General features: G+C 39.6%; 1 protein-coding gene across 1 annotated transcript in view; it reads left to right on the forward strand.

The window, feature by feature from the left end:
• The window catches only part of Csnk2a1 (casein kinase 2 alpha 1), a 61,453-nt gene that overhangs the window by 16,693 nt on the left and 18,201 nt on the right, over positions 1 to 26,559 (forward strand). Inside the window, exons 2-6 of the mRNA XM_042694289.1 lie at positions 16,506 to 16,715; positions 18,940 to 19,051; positions 24,126 to 24,227; positions 24,741 to 24,791; positions 26,032 to 26,091. Of these exons, the coding sequence (XP_042550223.1) occupies positions 16,615 to 16,715; positions 18,940 to 19,051; positions 24,126 to 24,227; positions 24,741 to 24,791; positions 26,032 to 26,091 (426 nt within the window). The 5' untranslated portion in view covers positions 16,506 to 16,614. The remainder of the gene's footprint in view (positions 1 to 16,505; positions 16,716 to 18,939; positions 19,052 to 24,125; positions 24,228 to 24,740; positions 24,792 to 26,031; positions 26,092 to 26,559) is intronic.

The raw sequence follows: 26,559 nt of genomic DNA on the forward strand, positions 1-26,559 counted from the left end.
CTGCCTGGGCTGGCTTTGAACTGTGATTCTCAGATCTCAGCTAGGATTACAGGCCTGAGCTACTGGCCCCCGTCTAAGACCATTATTTACGCAGTATTTTTTGCTCTTTTGTTAGTACTGGGGATTGAAGTCAAGGTCCTTAACATTACAGGCAGGCACCATAACACTGGAGCCATGTCTCTAGTCCACATGATACTAGTTTGATAAGTGAGAATATTTGTTCTGGGGCATGGTAGTGTTTTCCCCCCCTCCCCCCCCCCCCCCCCCCCCATTGTGGGGCTTGAACTCAGGGCCTGGGCCCTATCCCTGAGCTCTTTTGCTCAAAGCTAGTACTCTACCACTTTGAGCCACAGTGCCATTTCTGGTTTTCTGGTAGTTAACTGGAAATAAGAAACTCATGGACTTCCGCCCCAGGCTGGCTTTGAACTGTGATCCTCAGACCTTAGTCTCCTGCATGCTAGGATTACAGGCCTGAGCCACCAGCACCCAACAAAAATGAATGTCTTTTGTTTTTCTTTCTTTTCTTTTTTGGTAGTGGGGATTGAATCCAGAATGTTGTACTTGCTAAGAAAGTGTTTTCCCATTGAGCTACATTTCAGCCAGTGGTACTGATTTTGAATTCAGCAAATAGGCAGGCCCTCTACCCCTTAGCCATACCTCTAGCAGCACCTTGAATTGAGTCAGGGAAATAGTATAAAGTGTGTGTGTGGGGGGGGGGGGGGTGTATTTTATTTTATAATTGGCCTTTTTTTTTTTTTTTTTGCGCTGGTATGGTGATCTCCAGAAGAAACTATTACATATTAGTTATATTTCTAGACTATACTTGACAACTGAAAAGGGTGATTAGCTCTTAAAATAAGGGCAGTTATGGCATGGTTTTCTTACCCTAATGTACAGATTTTTGACTACCCAGGTCAGGATTTCCTCAACTTAAAGCAGAATATCTCAGCCAGTGCATTGTGTTGGAGTTTAATAAGTGTACTGAGATGCTGGTCCTCCCAAACCTCTGTATACTGTATAGTAAATTCAAGCCAGTGACCTTAGGTCTGGAGCATTCTTCATCATTTCCCCCCAGAATGACATTTCTGGCTTAGAAAAGGAATCTCTTCTCCTTAAATAAGTTACTTTCTACATTTTACCTTCCCCTCTGCCCCCCCCCCCCCCCGCCCCCCGCCTGGCCCCGCCCCTGCCCCGTGCCCCTGACTTGAAATCAGAGCCTAGGCACTGTCCCTGAGCTTCTTTTGCTCAAGGCTAGCACTCTACCACTTGAACCACAGTGTGACTTCTAGCTTGTTCTGTTTATGTGGTACTGAGGAATTGAACCCAGGGCTTCATTGCTAGGCAAGCACTCTACCACTAAGCCACAATTTTACCTTTTTTCAAGGAATATCTTTTAAAATGTTAGACTAAATAAGGTTGGATACTTAGGAAGAATTTCAGATTTTCCTATTTATGGTGCTGGAGATCCTAATGTGGTCTTTTTTTTTCTTTCCTAATTTGGTCTTGAGAATACAAATTATTTTGTTTTGGGATGTACTGTGGTTTAAACTGAGGGTCTCATGCTTGCTAGGCAGGTGCTCCTACCACTTGAACAACATTCTCAAGTCCTAGTATTTTCTTAAAGCAGCAAAATGAAGCAAAGTAAAGTTAGCATCTATAAAAGTTACCCTCAGCTGACTAACTCTGAGTGTCACTGTTTCTTTTCTGAAGCTGACATTTTGTAATTATTAATCAGATTTGAGGTTCACACTGGAATATAGCTTCAAGCCTACGCTACATTGTCTTCCTCTTCTTTTGACGAAAGAATGAAATGTACTAAGTGTGAATAATTAATTTTTAAATACTTTATGTAAATTACCAAATTAATCTGTTTAAATGGAACAGCATTAAAAATGTCCATTTCCAGGCTAGGTGTGTAGCTCTTAGAAGAGCATAAACTTAGCCTGTATAGGTGTTGAGTTGCATCACTTAAACATACAAAACATTATACTGCACAAAATATGAAATTAATAAATTTACATACTTAGTGGAAAACAAGAACGGATCACTGAAAGGGCTTTAGGAGTCAGCAGTAAGATATGAAAAATGAAGTTGTTCAGGTTTATAAGTGGCATTTCTAGTGGGTATGATTTTTTTTTTTTAAATCAAGGCTGGTGCTCTATCACTTTGAGCCATAGCTCCTGGACTTTCCTACCCAAACTGACTTCAAGCTGTGATCCTCATATATCAATCAGTCTCTTGAATAGCTAGGTGTAAGCCACTTGCACTTAACTTTATCCCAAATGGTTGTTGTCAGTGCAAGAGTGAATAATTCATTACTACTATACAGACAGGTCTACCAATCTCCTTTCCTTTGAAAATTAATTTAAACTGTTATCTTAATAAATACTTATGAAAAATTTAAGCTGGTAGCTCATGCCTTGTAGTCCTAACTACTAAGGAGACAGATCTGAGGATTGTGGTTCAGTGCCAGCCTGGGCAGGAATGTCTGTGTAACTCTTATCTCCAATAAACCACTCAAAAAGTTGGAGGTGAAGCTGTAGCTCAAGTGGTAGAGTGCTAGACCTGAACAAAAAAGCTCAAAGATAGCACTTAGGCCCGGAGTTCAAGTCCCAGGACACACACACACACACACACACACACACACACACACACACACACACACACACACACACACACACACACACACACACACACACACACACACACACACACACACACACACACACACACACACACACACACACACACACACACACACACACACCCTACACCTCTTAAGCTAAATCATGCATTATATTTATCATGCGTTATATTTTTCTAGGTTTTGTGAGTACGTGCACAGAGTGTGTGTGTGTGTGTGTGTGAGATTTGGGGTTTGGTTTTGTGCTGATACTGGAGCTTGAACTCAGCACAGTTCTGGAGGTTGTACTTTACAATTTTTTTTAATTTTAAATTTTTATTTTTGTCGGTTGTGGGGCTTGAACTCTGGGCTTAGGTGCTGTCCCTGCGCTCTTCAGGTTAAGGCGAACGCTCTACCTTGAGCCATAGTGCCACTTCCAGTTTTTTAGTGGTTTTTTGGAGATCAGAGTCTCACGGACATTCTTGCCCAGGCTGGCTTTGAACCATGATCCTCAGATCTCAGCCTCCTGAGTAGCTAGGATTACAGGCATGAGTCACTGGTGCCTGGCTTTTTTTTTTTTTTTTTTAAATTTTTTAAGTAGTTGTACAAAGGACTTATCATGCAGCAAATCAGTTTATAGGTACAATGCATCTTCAACTATGTCACTCCTTTCATCTTTTCCCCCCATCCCAATACAGTTTATTTTTTGTATGTGTTTGAGTTGTGTGCAGGTCCTGGGGTTTGAGCTCAAGGCTGGATGCTGTCCCTGCTGTCCCTGAGGTTTGATTTTGTTTTGCTTTTGTTAGCACTTTACTACTTGAGTCACAGCTCTACTTCTGGCTTTTTTTGGGTTAATAGGAGATGAGAGTCTCATGGACCTTCCTGCTCTTGCTGGCTTCAAATTCGATCCTCAGATCTCAGCCTCCTGAGTAGCTAGCATTATAGGCATGAGCCACCAGCATCTGCCCAGTATAATTTCTAGTTTTAGTGTTTTTCACCTAATTGGTTCCGATGTAACCTTCAGAACTTTAGCTCCAGGACTGGTGGCAAGGCTGAAGTGGTAGAGCAGCTGCCTAGCAGATGATGAAGCCCTAGAATTCAAATCCCAGTACTGCAACAACAAACAACAACCAAAAGACCCAACAACAAAAAGTACATTAAGCTCAGGTGTTATTTTTTCTGTAATAGCTTTCTCTCAAACATTTAAGATACTTTGTATTTGTTGAATGAACTATGGTAATACTTTCAACTGTCTACAGAGCACCATGACTTTTTTCAAGCACTGATCACTGAGATTGTAATGATCTGTTTACTTTGAGGACAAACATGCTTTCTCCTTATTCCTCAGAACTTAAAAAAAAAAAGGAATCCTTTCCTGCAGTTAGGTACACATTCCATTTTTTTGGGGGGGGACAGGGGTGTCCGGTAGTGGGCCTGAACTCTGGGCCTGGGCGCTGTCCCTCAGCTCTTCAGCTCAAGGCTAGCGCTCTACCACTTGAACCACAGCACCACTTCCGGCTTTTTTCTTTTTGCTTATGTGGTGCTGAGGAATCAAACCCAGGGCCTCATGCATGCAAGGCAAGCGCTCTACCACTGAGCCACCTTCCCAACCCTAATCATTGCCAATTTTAAAAAGGAAAAAAGGCAAGTATGCTTGTCTAGGTTTTTATCTTTGTTTCTACAAGGCAGGAAAGTGTAGGTATGCCTTCCTTGAGTTTGTCCACAGATGTTCTTCATTCTCTGCAGCAGCCCTTTACAGATGTTTCCTCATATAGCTATTAACCTCTAAACCAGAGTGCGTTGTAGTCAGTGAATGCAGTGTAAGCACATTCCTTGTAGAAATCTTTGTACTGTCTGGATGATTATGAGATGTTGTTTATTAACTATGGTTGATTTAAGGGTGGGAAGGGCTGCTTTGTTTGTGATGGAGACTAACAAACATTAGACATTTAAATAAATAATAGAACTATATTGCAATTGGGCATGTCTATAATTCTAGCTATCTTAAGAAATTGAAGCAGGGCGTGGTAGCTCACACCTGTAATATTAGCTACTCAGGAGGCTGAGATCTGAGGAACACAGTTGAGAGCCAGCCTGGGCGGGAAAGTCTGTGAGACTCTTACCTCCAAAAACCACCAAGAAAACCGGAAGTGGCATGTGGCTCAAGTGGTAGAGCACTCGCCTTAAGCCGAAGAGCAGAGGGACAGCGCCCAGGCCCAGAGTTCAAGCTCCACAACTGACTCCCACCCCCTATCCCCCCAAAAAAGAAATTCTTTAACAAAAGCATATTAGCAGAATTGTGTAGCTATTTGGAATTACTAAGCTTATAGGTTTTTGTGTGTTTTTGTGTCACTGGGGTTTGAACTCAGGGACTCAGGCTTGCTGGGCTAGCAGTCTGCTATTGAACTACATCTCCAGCCCTGTTCTTTTCTGTTTCCTTTGGAGATGGGAGTCTCACTCTGTAACTGAGTGCATGCCTACTGTAGGGTACCTGTCATTGCTGAGATCACAGGTGTGCACTGTAGTGTCCAGCCTACAACAACAGAAATGAAGTTTTTGTTTTTTGTCCGTCATAGGGCTTGAACTCAGGGACTGGTACTGTCCCTGAGTTCTTTTGCTCAAGGCTAGTACTCTACCACTTTGAGCCATAGTGCCACTTCTAGTCTTCTGGGTAAAGAGTCTCACAGGCTTTCTTAAGGTCAGGCTGGCTTTGAACCATGCTTCCCCAGATCTCAGCCTCCTGAGTAGCTAGGATTATAGACATGATCCACCAGAGTCAGAAGCCAACCCAGGCAGGAAGGTCTGTGAGACTCTATCTCCAATTAAGCAACAGAAGACTGGAAGTAATACTGTGGCTTAGAGTGGCAAAGCACTAGCCTTGAGCAAAAAGAGCTTAGGAACAGCACCCTAGCCCATCCATAGTTCAAGCTCCAGGACCCACCAAAAAAAAAGAGCTGGGCGCCAGTGGCCCACATCTGTAATCCTAGCTACTCAGGAGGCTGAGATCTGAGGATCGCGGTTCAAAGCCAGCCCAGGCAGGAAAGTCCGTGAAACTTTTTTTTTTTTTTTGGGTCCAGTAGTGGGCCTGAACTCTGGGCCTGGGCGCTGTCCCTCAGCTCTTCAGCTCAAGGGTAGTGCTCTACCACTTGAGCCACAGCGCCACTTCTGGCTTTTTTCTTTTTGTTTATGTGGTGCTGAGGAATCGAACCCAGGGCCTCAGGCATGCAAGGCAAGCGCTCTACCACTGAACCACCTTCCCAGCCCCCGTGAAACTCTTATCTCCAATAAAGCACCAGAAAACTGGAAGTGGCGCTGTAATGCAAGTGGTAGAGTGCTCACCTTGAGCTGAAGAGCACAGGGACAGTGCCCAAGCCGAGTTCAAGCCCCATAACTGACCCTCCCCCCCCCCCAAAAAAAAAGACTAAACTAGAAGAGATTAGCAGGAGAGGCTAAGAGCAAGAAGCATTTACTATAATTGTTTTTCTATGTAAAATTTTTGGCAAATTATAATTAGCCTTAAGTATAGTGGTAGTCTGAAATTGTTAGCCACTTAAATTGTACTTCCTCTTATGCAAATATGTAGGAATAATAGTAGGGACTAAATAAGATCATTTAAAATGAAAATTATTAGGAAAGTTAATACTTTGTTATAACTCAGATTTTTCTCAAGGTATACTTGTGTTATGAAAATGAGTAAGAGAAACAATCTTCCAGTTGTCCAGGACTCGGGCACTTCAACAACTTCCAAATTACCTGTTGTAAAAATTGCTAACATAAGGGTTCTCTGGTTGTTTCTTAATTTGGGTTTTTGGGGAAACCAGTGATTTTTTTTTTTAAGTTACATTATTGTTGTTTTAGAGGTGATATACAGTGGGGTTGCATTTACATACGTCAGATAATAAGTACATTTCCTTTCTCACAATGTCATTCTCTCCCATTCCTTCCTTCCCATCTCCATCCATGAGTTGACAGTTCACTTTCATGGATGTCCAGTGTGCTCTACTGCTGCATTTTTCACCATTTTCTTCAGATATTGTGCCCTCCCCCCATCCTGTCATAGATAGATGTGCATGTGAATACACCATACATAAGGTAAAGAATATAGTATCTGAAAAAGAAAAAACTGAGAAAGTTCTTTGGAAAACAGTACATCTTAATTGTAATTTTGTTATCTAATACAAGAACTACAGCATTGTAGAAAGAAAGCAAGGGGAATGGCTAACTCAAGAATCCCTGACTTGGTTTTCCAGATCTCCTAGTTTTATGCAGATAACTTGACATGTTTGGAATAATCCTTTACTTTGAAAGCACCTTTATTCACATTTAGTTACAAATTAATTAAATGGCCTGACACAGTGACTCATGCCTATAATCCTAGTTACTTGGGAGTCAGAGATTGAGATGTTAAGGTTGTGGTTTGAGGCCTGCCCAGGCAAAAAGTTATCAACGCCTCCATCTTAACCAAGAAACCAGGCATGGTGATTTATAACTATGATTCTAGCTATTTGGGAAGCATAGGTAGGAGAATTGGGTTCTCAGGGAGGCCTGGGCAAAAATGGAGACCTAATGACTAGAGGTGTGACACCTATTGCAGTACATTTGAGGGCTTACGTTCATACCTCAATAGCATAAACAGCACCTAATTATTTTGATTAACATAATGTTAAGGAAACAAAACAAAACCCTGACATAGTGCTAGAAATTTAGAATTTATGTTATTCCTAGGTCTTGACTTCAGGCGCTAAGATTTTGTATTAGTTAATGTGGTAGAAAGTAGTGAAGTCCAGGCATGGTGAAACCTACTTATAATCTCAGTACTGGAAGGCTAAAGCAACAGGATCATACATAGCAAGACCCAGTCTTAAGAGGAGGGAAGAAGATATTCTCTTGAAATAAGAAAGCTTGGACTTCAGTTGACTTTGATCAACTCTACCTGTACTGGGTATTCTGGTCAAGCTACTGAATTTACTTAGGCTGCTTTCTAATTTATAGATTATAGAAAATTGTGCTTACCTCGTGGATTTGTTGAGAGGATTATGTGTTTTATAGTGGAGAAGCTCTTTTAGCTTTAGATTTGTAATTCTAACTGCCTATTTGGAATCTTCTTTTCATTGTCTCAGAGCCCTTTCAACCTTAAGTCCAAAACCTGACTTGTGAGTTGCTTTGAGATTTTTGTTGTTGTTGGTCGTTGGGCCTGAACTCTGGGCCTGGGCGCTGTCCCTCAGCTCTTCAACTCAGGGCTAGCGCTCTACCACTTGAGTCACAATGCCATTTCCAGCTTTTTTCTGCTTATGTGGTGCTGAGAATCGAACCTAGGGCCTCATTCATTCAAGGCAAGCACTCTACCACTGAGCCACCTTCCCAACCCTTTGAGAATTTTTTTAATGCCTACATGAATAACATCTGTTATGTCTTAACCAGGACAGAAATCTGAGTTACCTCCTACTTTTCACTGCATTTTTTTCAGTCTTCCCAGAGCAATTGATTTTATACAGTAAATTTTGTTCCACTGATTAGTCCCTGTGTCTATTGCTACCACCCTAGACCAAGCTGTCATTTCTCCCATATAGGCTACTATTGGAATCCTTTTTGTCTCCCTTTGGTCTCACACATTTTTTAAAATATTCAGATAGATATATTTTTCTTTTTCTTTGATTTTTTCTTTTTTTCTTTTTTTTGAGTCAGGGTTTTTTTGACCCAGACTGGCCTGGTACTCTTTGTGTGTTCTAGTCTGGCCTCATATTCTTTATCTCATCCAAATTGCCAGTGTTGGTATTACAGGTGTGGGCCACATGTGGCAGTATATATGAATAACTTTGCTTAAAAGTTTTTAGTAAAATTTTAAGAAAAAAGAAAATAATTAATGAATTTCCATTAATCTCAATACACAAATATATCCTTAAATTTTTAACCTGTCTGAAAGCTGATCTACTTTGCTTACTCAGTATTACAATTGGCCCACATGCTTCTACCCAGACAATGGGTTGAAAATAAAGTATTAGACCAGGCTCTGATATCTCACACCTATAATCCTAGTTACTCAAGAAGATGAGATCTTACATTGAGGACTTTTATCTCCAATTAATCATCAAAAAGCCAGAAGTGGAGCCAGATCAGGCAGACAAATTCAAGACTTTTATCTCCAGCTAACTAGAAAAAAAGCTGGAAATTGATGTATAATTCAAGTGATAGAGCACCATCCCCAAGTGACAAAGACAAACAAGTGCAAACAGGGCCTTGAGGTCAAGCCCCAGTATACACACACACACACACAGTACACACACACACACACACCACTACCACCACCAAAGTTGTTGAAACCCTATTTTATTCTGAGTATAATTAGCGAGAGACAAGCATTTAAAATTCATATGAATGCCTTTCTTAACTATATATAAACAGATTATTTTGTATGCATTAACATAAACAAAATACCTAAAGAGGATTACTGCAAAACAACTAGCTAGCCCTCCCAATGGAGAATAATTTTCTACCAATTCACAAATTAGGTCCCAGGGTAATGAAAGCAAAAGCTGTAAGGGTCATTCAGACTAGTACTTGAGAATCTCAAGAGCTTTAGTAATTAGTTTTGGTCTGCTCTGCATAGAGAATTGTAAAGCCTTAAGAGAGCAGAAAAAACTGGGTGAGATGAGTGTGACAAATACATGCACTAGTGAATAGAATGGAAAATTTTTTCCACATGTCAGGTGAATTTTGCTTTGTTTTGTTACCTATACTAGTTTGAACTCAGGACCTGTGCTTGCTTGGCTTGTTTGCCTTCAACTTGCTTCTTGCTGGTTACTTTAGAGATGGAGTCTTCAGGTGGATATTTCTACCCTAGGCTGGCTTTGAATTGGGTAGCTAGGATTATTGATGTGAGCCACCCACATCCAACCCTGGGCTCTACTTAAAATACAAAAACCAGTTGCTGGTGGCTCACACTAATAATCCTAGCTACTCAGATGGCTTAGAGCAGAGGATCACAGTTCAAAGCCAGCTCTGGCAGGAAAGTCCATTTAACTTACCTCCAATTAACCACTACTGGAAGTGGTGCTGTAGCTCAAGAGCAAGAAAACTCAGGGATAACACCCAGGCCCCAGTTCAAGTCCCAGGACTGACACAAAACATGTAAAAGAAATAGCTAGATGCCAGTTTCTCACTTGTAATCCTTGCTAGTAAGAAGCTCTGCTGTAATAGTTACAATATTGTGTTTGGTGTTTGTAAGCCTTTACTAGAGAGTCAGTTCACTTGATCATCTTCAGTCTCCCAAGTACAATTGGATTGATTTTTATAAATAATGAATGGAAACTAGAAGCCCAATATAGGTTTGGCTGGGATCTAGACACAGGATATCACTACTTTCTCATTTTCCTAGTGCATTAATCCCAATTACTAAATTAGTGTTGGTTTTACATACTTAGTAAGCTTTTATGTGAAAGGGTCTTTGAAGTCAACAGATAAAAGGTATCCAAAGGTATAAAATACCAACAAGCTAGGTGGTTAAGAGGGTAAGGCAGGAGAATCTACCTGGACTACGAAGGGAGACTTCATCTTTATTTTATTATTTTGGGGTGGGGGGTGGGGGGTGGGGGGGGGAGTGGTCCAGTCGTGGGGCCTGAACTCTGGGCCTGGGCGCTGTCCCTCAGCTCTTCAGCTCAAGGCTAGTGCTGTACCACTTGAGCCACAGTGCCACTTCTGGCTTTTTTCTTTTTGCTTATGTGATGCTGAGGAATTGAACCCAGGGCCTCAGGCATGCAAGGCAAGCGCTCTACCACTGAGCCACCTTCCCAACCCTAGACTTCATCTTTAAAAAAAAAAAAAATCAACTAGAGAATGCTTATAAAGCTATGTAGAGAAAAATACTATCTCACCAGGCACTGGTGGCTCACACCTATAATCCTAGCTACTAAGGAGGCTGAGATTTGAGGATCATAGTTCAAAGCCAGCCCGGGCAGGAAAGTCCATGAGACTCTTATCTCCAATAAACCACCAGAAAACCGAAAGTGGTGCTGTGGCCCAAGTGGTAGAGCACTACCTTGAGCTGAAGAGCGCAGGGACAGTGCCCACACCTAAAGTTCAAGCCCCATGACTGACCAAAAAAAAAAGAAAAAAGAAAACAAAAGGAAAAATACTATCTCTCCCCAAGAAAAAGTTGAGAGTTTAAAAGTTTAGTATCAATAAAAGTTGTCAGTTTCTGGGAATAGCATTTTTTACTATTTAATGCTGTTTTTTATACTATTTTGGCTGTTCTTTCACTCACACCTGTATTTACCAATTTTTCCTGGCATCTTGCTGCCTTCAACATAGGCATAGGAGTCCTATAGGCTTTGGGAAGAAGAAAATTTCAAGGTAGCAGAAATTTTTTTATTTTGTATGTATATTCCTGTTTATACTTTTAACCAATATGAAATGAAGATAAGTTAGACTAATTGTTAGACCCAGACTACTTGATGAAACTAAAGTAAATATATGGAAATAATTTTTAAAATTATTTCAGTAACTTGAACAACTTAGTTGTTTTCTGGCCACTTACAAAATCCATTTCTGGAACCCAAGAAGGGTTAAGTTGAACAAAAGCAGCTATAGCAATTTCTGGAGAGTACGAGAATTCATAAGTAAACCCATGGGTCTTTTGATCTCATGAGTTTGAGGTGGGAGCACTGGTATAAATTGTTTGTCACATTTATGAAGAAGATAGCATTCACTACCACAACAACCCCCTCCTGCCCCCCCCAAACACACACAACTATCACAGGCTCTTGCTATTCTGAATGCTTTAAGCCTCTGAAACCATGGCATAAGGAGGCATCTCTCTGACTTCCTTGGTATGGCAGATAAGCTCCAGCTTAAATGTAGCCTTGGAAAGGCAGGTCACCTAGAGCTCTCTCAACTAGTCACAATTTAAATACCTTATGTTTATTATCTGACTACTCACCACAAATCTATAAGGTAAATGTTCCTCCTCTCCCTCCCTCCCTCCCTTCCTCCTTCGCTTCTTCCCTCCTTCCCTCCTTCAATCCTTCCCTTCCCTGCTCTTCTTGGTCTTTTTTTCTTCTTTTTTTTTTTTTCCTAGTATTTATGTTTGAGCTCAGGCAACACTCAGTCCTGATAGGGAATTTTTTTCTAGGGCCTTCCTGCACTGCAGTACTCCTGACTGTGTATTCTGAGTAGCTGGGATGAATCAGTTGATAATGGAGTCTTATTAACATTTTGCCCATTTGGGCCTCAAACTTTGATCCTTCTGATCAGTTAGAATTACAGGTATGGGGGCTGGGAAGGTAGCTCAGCGGTAGAGTGCATGACTTGCAAGCATGAGGCCCTGGGTTTGATTCCTCAGCACCACATAAACAGAAAAGCCAGAAGTGGTGCTGTGGCTCCAGTGGTAGAGCGCTGGCCTTGAGCTGAAGAGCTGAGGGACAGTGCCCAGACCCAGAGTTCAGCCCCCATGACCGGCAAAAAAGAAAAAGAAAAAGAATTACAAGTATGATATGGTTACTATACCTAGTTAGTGTCAGTTCTAAAAGTCTCAAGCTAGGCCAACCAGTTTGAATCTTAGCCCCTTTACCGTTTGTCTTCTGACAGTTTTTCTTTACCTCAGTTTTAACTGTAAATGGAGATAATGGCAGTTTCTTCACCACTTCCTTCTGTGCTGAGCTGGAAATGAAGTAATCCTCATAAAATAACCTGAAGCTGGGTGCTGATGGCTCATGCCTGTAATCCTAGCTACTTGGGAGGCAGAGATCTGAGGATCAAGGTACAAAGCCAACCCTGGAAGGAAAAGCTAGGAGACTCTTAACTACAATTAACCATCAGAAAACAGGAAGTGGCACTGTGGCTGTAGTGGTAGAGCGCTTACCTTGAGCTGAAGAGCTCAGGGACACCACCCTGGCCCAGAGTTCAAACCCCATGACTGACAAAAAAACAAACAAGCCTGGCACATGTAGTAAATGTGTGTGTGTGACTAGTTTATGATTACATAATGAGAGGTCACTGTCACAAGAGTGTTAGAAATTTCATTTCTGGTCCCCGTTCAACTATATGTTTGTGAGTAAATTTCCTTTTTATATTTTTGGATAGAGTCAGGGCCTTATATTTACTAGGCAGGAGCTCTATCATTTGTTTCATGCCCCATCTCTAAATGTCCCTTTCTTGACACCAGTTTTATTTTGTTTGTACTATACTGAGGATTGAACTCGGCGTCACACTTGGTTGGCACCCACTCTGCTCTAGCATCTTTTTGCATTGGTTATTGCAGGGTAGGGTCTTGCTTTACCCTTAGGCTGATTTGGGCTTCAGTGCTTCTACTTCTGCTTCCTGAGTTGCAAGTAGCTAGGATTATAGGCTTGAGCCATTTTGCCTGGCCTTGGACATATGTTTTCTTTAGCCCATTGCTCTAAACTTTTTTTGGAAATAAATTCGGATTTACATAGCAAACAAAAGTATAAATATGACACAGGAAATAGAATGAACTCTTGAGGACTCATAGTAGATAATATAAAATAGTACACTTACTGTGGAAAACAAAATGGTTCCTAAAAATAGTAACTATAAGCTGGGCTTGGTATATATACCTGTAATCTAACACTGAGGAGGCTAAAGTAGGCAGGTTGCAAATTTGAGGCTTTGTCTACATAGTGAGTCCAAGGCCAGCAAGTACCTGTCTCAAAAGTGGGGCGAGGGCTGGGAATGACCAAGTGTAGACTTGATTGCCCAGAATACCTAAGACTTGGTTTGATCCCTAGCACTGTAGAGTTGGCAAGGAGTGTGGGGGGAGGAGGATTAACATAAAATTGCCACATGAGCAAGCAGTCCTGTTTCTTGGTATTTATCCAAAAGAATCAAAACAGATACTTGTATATACATTTATATAGCAGCATTATTCACAATATCAAAATGTGGGACTGATCCAAGTATGACTGAGCAAAATGTGATAAGGTACAATGGAATATTATTTAGCCTTTAAAAGGAATAGAATTCCAACCTAGGCCATGATGTGGATGAGCTTTCAAGAAATTATGCTAAATCTCAATTGAAAAGGACATATATTTTATAGTTCTACATATAAAAGATGCCTATAATAGCCAACTCAAACAAAAAATAGAAATGTGCATATAAAAGGTAAGGATAATAGTTTTTAGCTCAGAATGATGAATAGGAAGTATTCCATGCTAGCAAACTATTTTGTGTATAATACAAAACATGTTTTTTGTTGTTTTTGATTGTAGGGCTTGAACTCAGGGCCTTTGGTCCTTGAACTTTTTTTTCTTCTCAAGGCTCTACCACTTTGAGCCATAGCTCCACTTCTAGTTTTCTGGTGATTAATTGTAAATAAGAGTCTCATGGACTTTCCTACCCTAGCTATCTTTGAACCATGATTCTCAGATCTCAGCCTCCTGAGTAGTTAGGATTGTAGTTGTGAGCTACCAGCATTCAGCTCTCTGTATTTTCTTTTTTCTTTTTCTTTTTCGGTCCAGTTGTGGGGCCTGAACTCTGTAGGCCTAGGCGCTGTCCCTCAGCTCTTTAGCCCAAGGCTAGCACTCTACCACTTAAGCCACAGCGCCACTTCTGGCTTTTTTTTTCCTGCTTATGTGGTGCTGAGGAATCAAACCCAGGGCCTCATGCATGCAAGGCAAGCACTCTGCCACTAAGCCACCTTCCCAGCCCCATTTGTTGTTATTATTAAGGTATTGTACAGAGGAGTTACTGTTTGATAAGTCAGGTAATGAGTACATTTCTTTTGGGCAGTGTCACCCTTTCTTTCTCTTTCCCCACTGGTTATTACTTTTGAAATAGTTTTGCTTCCTGCCTGGTGCACACCACACCACCATCTGCTTATTTTCAGCTTCCTGTAGTTACTAGGGTGATAGGTGCACACTACTGAGTCCAGCTTGCTTTGGAGGTGGTCTTTCAAACTGTTTTGATTGATTGATTCTGAGCCTCCTAAGTACCAGTACATAGCTTTTCTTTGATGTTTGAGTGGGTGTCTCTCTGTATATACCAGACTACTAGCTTCTTAACTAAGTGCTGAGATTATAGACATAGTCCACCACACCTGGCAAAGGTCTTAACTGTTGTGGTTATGTTTCAGTTTCATACTTTTATATCAATATAGAACTTCCACTTTAAGTGCTGGTTTGTTAGTAGTTTTATAACATCTCCCCCTTTTTGCAGAACAAACCTTTTTTTTTTTCTTTTTGAGAATAATGTTGGGTTTAGTTGTCTCATCTCTTTTTTGACTCATGATAGTTGATTTCCTTGATGAGTATAGGCTTCCTACACATACATATACACCCTTGGGATTAAAAATGCCTTAACACTTGAGCCATGCCCCCACCCTTTCCTCCTAACAAAGATGATTTTTCATTTTCTGTTTGTACAATACTTCCTGATAATTAGATTGAGGTTATCCAGTTTTAACCAGGAAACTGCAAAGATGATTACCATATGTGAAGACTGTTAAATTTTTAATTAAATGCATAGTAGTGGAAATCAACTGTACTGATTTCAGAGAATGAAGATGGAAGGATTGGCATAGTCAGGGAAGACAGGTATAGTCAGGGAAGACAGGTGATTTGATTTGATAAACTGAGTTAGTAGTATATTTCTAAAATTTCACTACAGTTTAAATTTTTTTTTGGTGGTGGGGGGGGTCCGGCCATGGGGCCTGAACTCTGGGCCTGGGCGCTGTCCCTCAGCTCTTCAGCTCAAGGCTAGCGCTCTACCACTTGAGCCATAGCGCCACTTCCGACTTTTTTCTTCTTGTTTATGTGGTGCTGCGGAATCGAACCCAGGGCCTAGTGCATGCAAGGCAAGTGCTCTACCACTGAGCCACCTTCCCAGCCCCTACAGTTTAAATTGTGTATTCATTCAGTGTGTGTGTTGTGTGTGTGTGTACTGACTCCAAAGACAATTCTTAAATCTCAGCCTCCTGAGTATTAGGATTGTAGGTGTATGTGTATATATGTACATATGTATTTGTTATATATGTAGTGTATAATATGTAATATATATATATTACTTTAATGCCAATTTTAACTAAACTTATTCCTGTAAAGAGAAAGGAGATTATTTAACTTAACACTGAATGTAATCAAGGCTCTTAAGTGTTCAAATGTCTGCTGATTGTTGCCTATGGTCCCTTAAATCGTCTGGATGAATTTATAAGATATTGAAGATGTGTGGGAACAAGTGGCTACAATTGGTGTAGCTGATAATTGTACTCTTGGCTTTGCCACCATTCTGGAATCTTTTAGCTCCCCCATTTGAGCTGTAGAAAACTGCCGAAGTGAAAGTTCTTTTCTCACCAATATCTTTGTGGATAGTATGAATTGTGGTGATGCTTAGCTGCATCTGTCCTCAGTACCATTTGTACCTCTCCAGCTATCTAATGTAGAACATCAAGCATTTTTGGTGAGATTGCAGACTATCTGCAGAATATGATTGGGACCAGTTTTAGGAACCCCCCCCCCCACTTCCCCCCGCTCCCTGCCATATCTGTGTTAATAGGAAATTGTGACATAGTTGGGACATACTATTAATAGGTAGGAAAGTATATTTGTTACACTTAAGGCTATTATTACTATAAAAAGATTTTTTAATTCCCACATACTTTGAAAAAAAGTGATTTACAGGGCTGGGAAGGTGGCTCAGTGGTAGAGCACTTGCCTTGCATGCATGAGGCCCTGGGTTCGCTTCCTCAGCACCACATAAGCAAAAAGAAAAAAGCCGGAAGTGGCACTGTGGCTCACTCAAGTGGTAGAGCGCTAGCCTTGAGCTGAAGAGCTGAGGGACAGCGTCCAGGCCCAGAGTTCAGGCCCCACAACCGGACCAAAAAAAAAAAAAAAAAAATGTGATTTAGCCCTTTTGCATTTTGTTTCTGCAGTTTGAAGAAAACAGGTCTGGAACAAGGTCTTATCCCCGGCTGCCTCTGAAAAGTGGGACTGCCAGATCTTCAGACATCAAATTCAGCTTTGTCTGCCAATCTGTCTGACATGTCGGGACCCGTGCCAAGCAGGGCCAGAGTTTACACAGATGTTAATACGCACAGACCCCGAGAGTACTGGGATTACGAGTCACATGTGGTGGAATGGGGGTAATTTTTTCCATTTGTTCACTGTAATCACCTAAAGAGCTGAGTCTTAGGGATTTGAGGAATATATGTTCGTAAACCTTGACAGTGCTTCTTCCTACCTCAAGTATATAGCCCAACCTGGTTTCTTCTTTTTAGCTGCAAGTTTGGTGCTGTAGAGAGAAGCAGAATATTGCTTTGACAGGTTGACAGTTTTGATGGGCTTACCATTTAAAAGTCATTCAATGTCTTTTCCTTTTCTCTGCACTCTGTAGTTGCCTCTTAAGCTAAAAGCACTGTAGCTAAGTGAGAGTTCATACTTGAGAGACTTGAAAAACACTGAGCTCTTACATAAAGTATTTTTGAGGTCAGAAAAAGTTTTCCCATAGTAATAGTAAAGATTGAAACAATTCTCCAGAAAAGTGTCCTCTTTGATGAGAAACAACATTAAATCCTTAGACATTTGCCCTTATCATGAGACTATTTGGAATACACCTCACATTTCAACTTTGCCTGGACAAGCTACATTTGACCTCCTAATTTTCTGTGTAGCCCATTTGAATGTTTATATTTCATTTCCCAGTGTACTCTTCATTTAATTGATGAGATCATACTTTTTTTGTGTTACAAGCATTTTGATGATGTTAAAGTGCAAAAGAAAGCAATTTGAAGACCCAAAAGATAGAACTGGGGCCACACATAGTGGTACACTCAATAAGAACTTGAATTCAAGGCCAGCCTGGGCTACATAGCAAGACCCTATCTCAAAAAGACAAGAATTTGCACACACTATACATCTGATAACATGATTTCTATAGCCTGTATGTAGACTGTCTCCCTCAACTGCCATGGGGCTTATTTTTTCATCCATGTTTCTTAACAATAAGTACTTTGTCTCTGCATATAGACACACTGTGCTTTAAAGAGGATATAAGGAACTATGATACAATACTAGTAAATGTTATCACTATCAATAATCTTAATAATTGCCCTATGTCACAGACTTTGGACTCTAGGTAGTATGCATGTTCTATGATAGAAATCCCAACTACTACCTTCAGTTTGAATGCTTCACACTTAGCTCTGCTTAAATGGCATTAGATAACCCACCTTTTTTTTTTTTTAAGTGTAGTGTCATTTACTTTCTTGGGTTTGTTTGGCATGCCCTTCCACAGTAGGATCTGCCAAGGCCTAGATCAAGTGGTAGGATGCCAGACATGATTGAATGAGTCAAGTGAGAGCATGAGGCCCTGTGTTCAAGCCCCAGTACCAGCACTACCACCACCACCCTCCAAAAAAAATAAAAGCAATAGCAACAACAAAAAATCTGCCAAAGCCAGGCCTTCGTGGCTTATGCCTGTAATCCTAGCTGAGTACTCAGGAGACTGAGATCTGAAGATTGCAGTTCAAAGGGAGCCCTGGCAGGAAAGTCCCTGAGACTCTTATCTCCAATTAACTACCTCAAGCCCGAAGTAGAGCTGTGGCTCAAAGTGATAGAGTGCTAGCCTTGAGCAAAAGAGCTCAGGGACAGCTTGGAGACCCTGAGTTCAAGTCGTAGGAACAATACCCCTGCCTAAGTGTAGTGAATTGTAACATTCTTAAAACATGTCAACATATGTTAGTTTCTACTAAGTGCTAAAATTGGACCAGACAATATAGGACAAAAATGTATCAAAATTATTTTCTTTAAAAAAAAGCATTATATTTGTTGGTTTCAAGTATATATAACAAATGTTATGGTTTATTTTGGGGAGGGGGAGGGTCAGTCGTGGGGCCTGAACTCTGGGCTTAGGTGCTGTACCTCAGCTCTACAGCTGTAGACTAGCACTCTACCACTTGAGCCTCAGCCCCACTTCCGGCTTTTTCTACCTACGTGGTGTTGAGGAATAGAACCGAGGGCCTCATGCATGCAAGGCAAGCACTCTACCACTGAGCCACCTTCCCTGCCCCAACAAATGTTAATATAAGTTAACTGGTGTGTTATAAAGCTTTGAAGAAATAATTGTAAGGCTTAAAATTTTCTATTTCTAGGGTTTGACATACGCATTTATAATTGGCTCTTTTTAAAACTACAAGAAGACATTCAGAATGCCTCATTATGTTATTCTGGTTTTTCAAGTATGTTTGTTAGGCCAGTGCTTTATCACTTGAGCTACATCCCCAGCTGGTAATAGTTTTTTATAAGTTAAATTGGGGCTTGATACCATGGAGGTTTTAAATCAATGTGACCTTGACTTTTTGTTCACAGCAATCAAGATGACTACCAGCTTGTTCGAAAATTAGGCAGAGGTAAATACAGTGAAGTATTTGAAGCTATCAACATCACAAATAATGAAAAGGTTGTTGTTAAAATTCTCAAGGTGAGTAGAAGAGAGAAAATTTTAGAGGATTTGATATGTAGGGTTTAAAAACTAATATAAATGCCTTTTTTATAGAACTAGCTTGAAAGGTTGTTGGAGTACTTTAGCCCTTTATTACATCTTCTGAAGTCAATAAAGCAAATGATACTTTTTTGTGTGTGTGTGCCTATCCTGGGTCTTGAACTCAAGACCTGAATGTTCTCCCTGAGATTTTTTGCTCAAGGATAGCGCTCTACCACTTGAGCCTCCATCTTTTTAATGGTTATTTAGTTGGAGATAAGCGTCTCATAAACTTTCCTGCTCAGGCTCACTTTAAACCGTAATCCTCAGATTTCAACCTCCTGAGTAACTAGTAGCTAGGATTTATAAGCATGATTACTGCCACTGGTTCCCAGCAGACAAATCAAGAATTAGAAATGATTTGAGAGCTAGAAGTGATTTCACTCAAGTCATCATTAGGTTGTAGCAGGGCACAGCAATAAAAGGTACAGTTGCATCTCTCCTAAGCTTGCTCTAGTGTTCATTTTATGTACTTTGAGTTATAGTTTATGCCTTTATTTTCAACATCAACAAGCATTTGTGTTTTGTAAGGATGAAGTATCACAAATATAGGCTTTAAGAGGGCAAGCAGATGTCAGTGTAGCTAGCATGATATGACTGCTCACCCTTAGATGATATGAACAATAGGGAAGAACTGAGGTAAACTGGGAAGCACATATTTCTTCAGAAGGAGGTAGATGTTTCTTAGCTCCATTGGATCTTGTCCTGTAGTAGAGCAAGTCCGGTGTTGCTTGATAGTTTTACTTTGCAAAGAGAAGCCAGAAATTCATATTGTATATGCATTCTGATGTATAAATATGGGGTTAAGATTTTTTTTAACACTGAACAGATTACATTTGGCAAATGTGCTACCAGTGTGTAACTTGTAATTATTATTGTTGTACTGCTTCCTATCATATACTGTATGTTTAGCTCATTGTTCCTTACCACAAAAATTTCTCCATTGACACAAAGAAGCAGAACTTCCCAAACTTTTATTAATTTATAGCACTTTTATTGTCTCAGTAAAACACCTAGTAGTTCTATATATTAAGTAGCTAGATCCAGGCAACTATTTGTTTAGCAGCTTAATAGCCATTTAACAAGTTCAATACAATCATTAAGAGTAAAAATAATTGTGTTAACTATAGTTGCCATTGGCATATCTGCAACTGCTGAGCTACTGCATAGCTTTTCACATGTTGGAATGAGATTAGATACTGATTTTGATTTCCTAGTCCACATTGATGGCTTGTTACAGTACTTGCTTTTTATCATGTCAACTGCTGAAAACCAAGGTTCACAAAATTGGATCCTCAAAAGGAATATAGTACTAAAATGCCATGATGAAATCATGAACTGCTCTATGCTGGTAGTGTTAGTGTTTGGCAGGTTTCAAGTATTGACTGTTGAGTTTGTCCCCAAAATTTAAACTGTCTCACCATGCCCAAAAATTTTAAGTGTTTATAGCTTTCTTATAACATCTAGAAAGAAAACTAGACTGGAAATCAAAACAATTGTCTTTTAAATCCAGATCCTAATACAATCAGTTAACCATGGTGAAAGTAGAGATGATCTTGCCTTATATATGAAACTGTTGGAAAGTGCAATTCTTAGTAAATGCAGTTCTTAGTAAATGGAAAGGTATGTGACAAAAAGAAATCACCTATTTAGCCCCACACACAAGACACAAATACGGGTACAATGGTTCACAATAGGGTAAAAGTAGGGGAAGTTTCCTATTCCTGGTTTCAGGCTGAATGGGAAGAGAGTTTGTATAGGTCAATTAGGGGTAGGGAACCACACTCTAGAGTACACCAAGGGAAGAGGACAGAAAGAAATAAGTGAGAAAAGTGTTTCATGTTACCTTGGAAAGGCGGATTAAATGGTAAAGTCCTAGAAAAGAAAATCTATATTTCCATCCAGTCACAAAATTTATATGGTTTTAACTCTTCTATGTAGATAAAAACCATTGATGATTTTGAATGAAGAGTTACTTAGAAATATTTTTCTAAGCTCATTTTAAATTGGAATATATGTATATTATAAACTGTAAAGACAGATTATTTATAGATGAAGATCTTTCATAAACTATAAAGTTTTTTTTAAATCTCCCTATTTGTCTGGTAAGACAAAAGTTACAGTGATCATTATTAAATTAGGGTATACGTCACCTACTAAGTCTGTCATGAATCAGCTTTACATAAGTTTTCCATCTGAAGGATTCGTTAGAGTAATAATACCTTTCGTCATAAAGCAACTATTGGGAAATATTGAAATAGTGGAGAACAGGAAGTAGATTATGGGTTAGTCTCTGGATGGGGAAATAGTCCTCTCTACATAGGCTACCTGATCAAAGAGAATCTGAATAGTTGAGGCAAGAAAATAAATAAGTACTATTTAGTGGTACACACCTGTAATCTCAGCTATGCAAGAAGCAGAGGTGGGAGGATCACTGTCCAAGCCAGCCTGACAAAAGCATATGACCTTGTCTAAAAAATGAAAGGAAAAGGGTCAGGTGCTGATGACTCACACCTGTAATCCTAGCTACTCAGTAGTCTGAGGTCTGGAGAATTATGGTTCAAGGTCAATCTAGATGGATAAGTTCACTAGACTTCTCCATAATAACTAGCAAAAAGCAGGGCTAGAGTTACGACTCAAGTGGTCCTTGCCTAGCAAGCACAGGACTCTGAATTCAGCCCCAAATTCTGCAACAAAGAGAAGAGAAGCTGATCCCTTGCCTCCTAGCCAGCCAGTGTACTTACTTCTAATAGAAGTAAGGGTAAGAAGCTATGGAATGAATTGAGTGTCAACTATGCAGAAGTCATTATTATTAAAGTACTTTCCATTTATTGTCTTTTCCATTGGGATTTATTCTGTGTTGTATTAATAACTTTTGAGTGAACTATAAGTCCCTTTTCAGCAGTGATTAAAAATTTAAATACTTGCAGGACTACATATATAGCTACAAAGCTATGGTATGGAGGACTTTCCAAAATGGCTTCATGCCGTACTGTGTATTTAGTAATAAGACAAAAGTTAAAGGAGTTCATATACCTGGACCTGGATCATCACCTTGCGAACTAGGAACCATCTAAAAATTCAGTTTCATAAGATTCTTTTTTTTTTTTTTCCCCGGTCGTGGGGCCTGAACTCTGGGCCTGGGCGCTGTCCCTCAGCTTTTCAGCTCAAGGCTAGCGCTCTACCACTTGAGCCACGGCGCCACTTCTGGCTTTTTTCTTTTTGCTTACGTGGTGCTAAGGAATCGAACCCAGGGCCTCAGGCATGCAAGGCAAGCGCTCTACCACTGAGCTACCTTCCCAGCCCGATAAGATTCTAATTTAGTATGTGTAGGTGAGTTTTGTAAATGTGTATATTTAAAAATCAGGTGATTGTTGATCATCAAAGTTTAGTAACCACTAATATTGTTAATAGATATGAGATCCTTAAAACAACTTTGAAGAATTGTATGTAGTGCATTAGCAAGCAAGTTTTGAGGTGATTAGCACCCTAGAAAGATATGCAAGGTCCAATGTAGCAGACACAGGCCTTGTGTGGCTATTGAGCATTTGAAATATGGCTGTGCTTAATTGAGATATAACAATAAAATATTCTAAACTTCAAAGGTTAGTACCCCCAAAAAAGATATGAAATAGACAATTAGTGGTCTTTTGTGTTGATTTATCTGTTGAAATCATAAGACTTTAAATGAGTTAAATATATTATTCGAATAACTTGTATCTATCTTTTTTTATGTGATTAGTATAACATTTAAAAGTCATTAAAGTCAGAGTGGTTTCTGTTGTATTTCTTTGATCCAGCACTATTTTAGACTATACAGAAAGTTTTGTGAAGGAAGCACAGTTGGACCAAGGCCCTCAGAAAAATAAAAAGGATTTCTACACCAAAACAGATAGAAAGGATGGGCGAGGGCAAAGAACTATGGAGAAATATTCTCACGAATCTACAGAACACTATTTTTGAGTGGAGGAATTTATTTACAAGAGTATTGATAATAAGATTAGACAGATAGTATATGTAATTTCCCAGAAATACTCATCTTTTGAGATACCCTATTTGATTTCTTACTGTATGTAGTCTTAACTTTGAGAAGTTTTATATGTTTTCCATGGGTATAGCTTGCAGGTTAAAGGTAGGGTTTGCAATAGGCAATTGGCTTGAAGGCCTCAGTTTACCCACTGGTTATCTTTTTTTTTTTTTTTTTTTTTTGTGAACATACAGTACAGAGGGGTTACAATTACATGGGCAGGATAATGCATACATTACTTATCAAGCATTGCAGCCTCCTCCTTTGTTTACCCTTCACATCCCTTCCCTACCTCCCCACCACCCAATCCTCTCCCCCCCCCAACGTTGTAAAGCTCGTTTTTGACATGACAACTTGTACTTCTCATTGTTGCAACAGGTCCACCTGTATCCTTAAATGACTTGTTTTTCCCCATCTCCTCCACAAGTTATACTGACATCAAATATAGTGAAAGCAGGGGTTATACTGTGGGGGAGGGACATACAAAGCAACAAAGAGATAATCTTATAAATGCGTTAGAAACAAATGCATGAAATAAAAAAGCATTAAAATATATATCTAATACCCACTGGTTATCTTGCACAAACAACTCTTCTTTCTGTATACCCTTAACTATCCTGACTTTGTGTAAGGCTGTAGAGTTATAGTACTCTGGTTGATAAAATGCCTTTTTAAAAGAGGCGTTTTGGCAGTCCTCTTCTAGATGCTAGTTTGTAAGGTTTGAAGCATAACTGTTAATTGAAATTGTTAATTATTTGGATGGCTTATCTTTGGAATGGAAGTGTTTTTTTTCCTTTTAGTTAAACTTTTTAAGTACCAAGTACTTGCAGAGAACCTGGCATAGTACTAGCAGAAAGGGATTCTGAGATAAGTCTGTCACATTCCTTCCTTCCTAGAGTTCATAAGTAAGCCATTTATGTATTGTACTACCTGTTGAAAAAAAATCTGGAGTAATGTTTTTCACTGATACATTTTTTACCCTTTCAGCCAGTAAAAAAGAAGAAAATTAAGCGTGAAATAAAAATTTTGGAGAATTTACGAGGTGGTCCCAACATTATTACCCTGGCAGACATTGTAAAAGACCCTGTGGTGAGTATAGTAGGCATTAGCAAGGCCCCCCAGGGCTGATGTGGTATTAGACACAGAGCACAACTGGCCTATTTTCTTTTCCTTCCCCTTCACTAAGGACTGCTTTAAAAGTACTTAAATCAGATATACGTTTTAACTAGCTTAGGTCTTCCTTTCAAAGAGACCTCCACCCACAGACTATTTCTTATTCTTCTAGGCTAAGAGACTGATAGCACTGGAAACTGAAATGTGTTAATCCATTTTGCAAACTCAGGTCCGATGCTGATGGGCGATGGGCGCATTGTCGGGCTGCCTAGAGCCTGGTGAGACTTCAGCTCCATGTCTTCTGTTTGAAATCCATCCCCAAAATGACCTTTTAAGTGTGGTGATGAGAAGCGGGGTGGGCTCTTAGCAGTAGAGGGTTTCTGGCTTCTGAGGCGAGGACTACCAGACTCACCTTGCAGCATCCACAAGCATTGTGTTCACAAAGCCATCAGGAATATTACTAATGAGTTTTCTTTTTCTTTCCCCTAGTCACGAACCCCTGCCTTGGTTTTTGAACACGTAAACAACACAGACTTCAAGGTATAATGTATAGCCAATCATTTCAAGCTGTTGAGTCTTTAGACTACATAGAAAGTCTTTTGAGGATAACAGTTGAAGAGCTTGCTTTTTCACTTGTTCTGATTCTAAAAGAGCTTAATACTGCTAAATGTTAACATAAAAACACTTTTATACAAGTAGTACCCACTTGCACATCTGGTACTTTGTCCTTTGTTTGTTTTGTGCTCTGTAGTGACCACCACATTTATATCTCATTACCTTTGTCATGGATTTAACAACTTTTGCTCATATCCAGCTTGATGAAAAAGCAGCAGTACACGTTTACTCCACAGCTGGCCTTAGTGTTATATGTTTTGAGGCAACATTATTCAAGAAGGAATGTATTGTGTATATTATAGTAGGGAACTGGATATTCCTTAGGATTATTCAGTGCTGAGCTTGAACCAAGACATCACAGTTCTACACAATAGGTAACAACTTTCATCACTGAGCTCCTTGGGCTGTTGATTTTCAGGGATAGGGAAAGTTGATGTCAAACTCTGCTATAACTACAACCTCTATGACAGATATGTCTGAGTTACAGATTTTCAAACAATTCAGACCTCTACCATAACAGAAGAATGTGTCACTCTCTTGGAGTACATGTTATAGGTATTTGTACAAGTCCAGTGTCAAGAATGTTATATAGCAAATGAGTGATGGAGTGAATTCTTCCATTGAAAAGAAATAAAAAGAGTAACTAAACTCTGCAACTTTTTGGAAATTGAAAAGATTACATATAACAGCTCTTCACAGAATGTGCTCTCAGCTTGGGACGGGAAGTTCTTTTAATTGGCTTAACAGGTTTGGCATCATATTATCTACAAACTTGCTAATGATCTGTAGGTCTAACTATGTAACCCAAAATGGGTTAGTTATTCACTAAGGAGGCTATCTTTGCCACAGTGCTTTTTATGAGAAAGTCAGAAGGTAAATGAAAAGCAAATATATTACACAATACATACGTAGATATGCATATATATTAGGTATGTTACCTACTAGATATAGCCTCAGCACTATGAGTTTAAGTATTCATTTTTACACATGGAGTTAAATACAAACTGTTTTCTTTAAAGTAAATGTTATATTGCAGAAATGGAAGTGACTAGAAAGATTTTGGAACCCTGGCAAATTATTCAAATCTTTGTTTACATTATTATGAATGAGATGAGAAATTATCTGTATTATTTTATGACTCAACTGTTGCATTTGTCTTCAACAGCAATTGTACCAGACACTAACAGACTATGATATTCGATTTTATATGTATGAAATTCTGAAGGTAAGTTACTTCAAATATTAAATATCTTTAAACTGGGCTTAGATTTATTAAATAGTTCAACTGGTAGTAGGAAGGCAAAGATTGGACCTCTACATAGTTTTTTTTAAAATTATTATTAAGTAGTTTTACAAAGAGGTTACAATTTCTTTTTTTTTTTAATTTTATTTTATTTTATTTGAGAACATACTGTACAGAGGGGTTACAATTACATAGGCAGGATAATGCATACATTTCTTACCAAGCATTGCAGCCTCCTCCTTTGTTTACCCTTCACCTCCCTTCCCAGCCTCCCCCCTCCCCCCCCACCCAATCCTTCCCCCCCTCTCCCCCCAGAGGTTACAATTTCTTAAGTCAGGTTATAAGTATAATGCTTCTTGATCAATATCACACCTTCCATTGTCATCTCCCCCCACCTCCATTTTCCCCATCCTCATCCCTACCCTCAAGTTATATAGTTCAATTTTTATA

Source organism: Dipodomys spectabilis, unplaced genomic scaffold, assembly GCF_019054845.1.
Source record: "Dipodomys spectabilis isolate Male_0828 unplaced genomic scaffold, ASM1905484v1 ptg000175l, whole genome shotgun sequence".
Classification (NCBI taxonomy): domain Eukaryota; kingdom Metazoa; phylum Chordata; class Mammalia; order Rodentia; family Heteromyidae; genus Dipodomys; species Dipodomys spectabilis.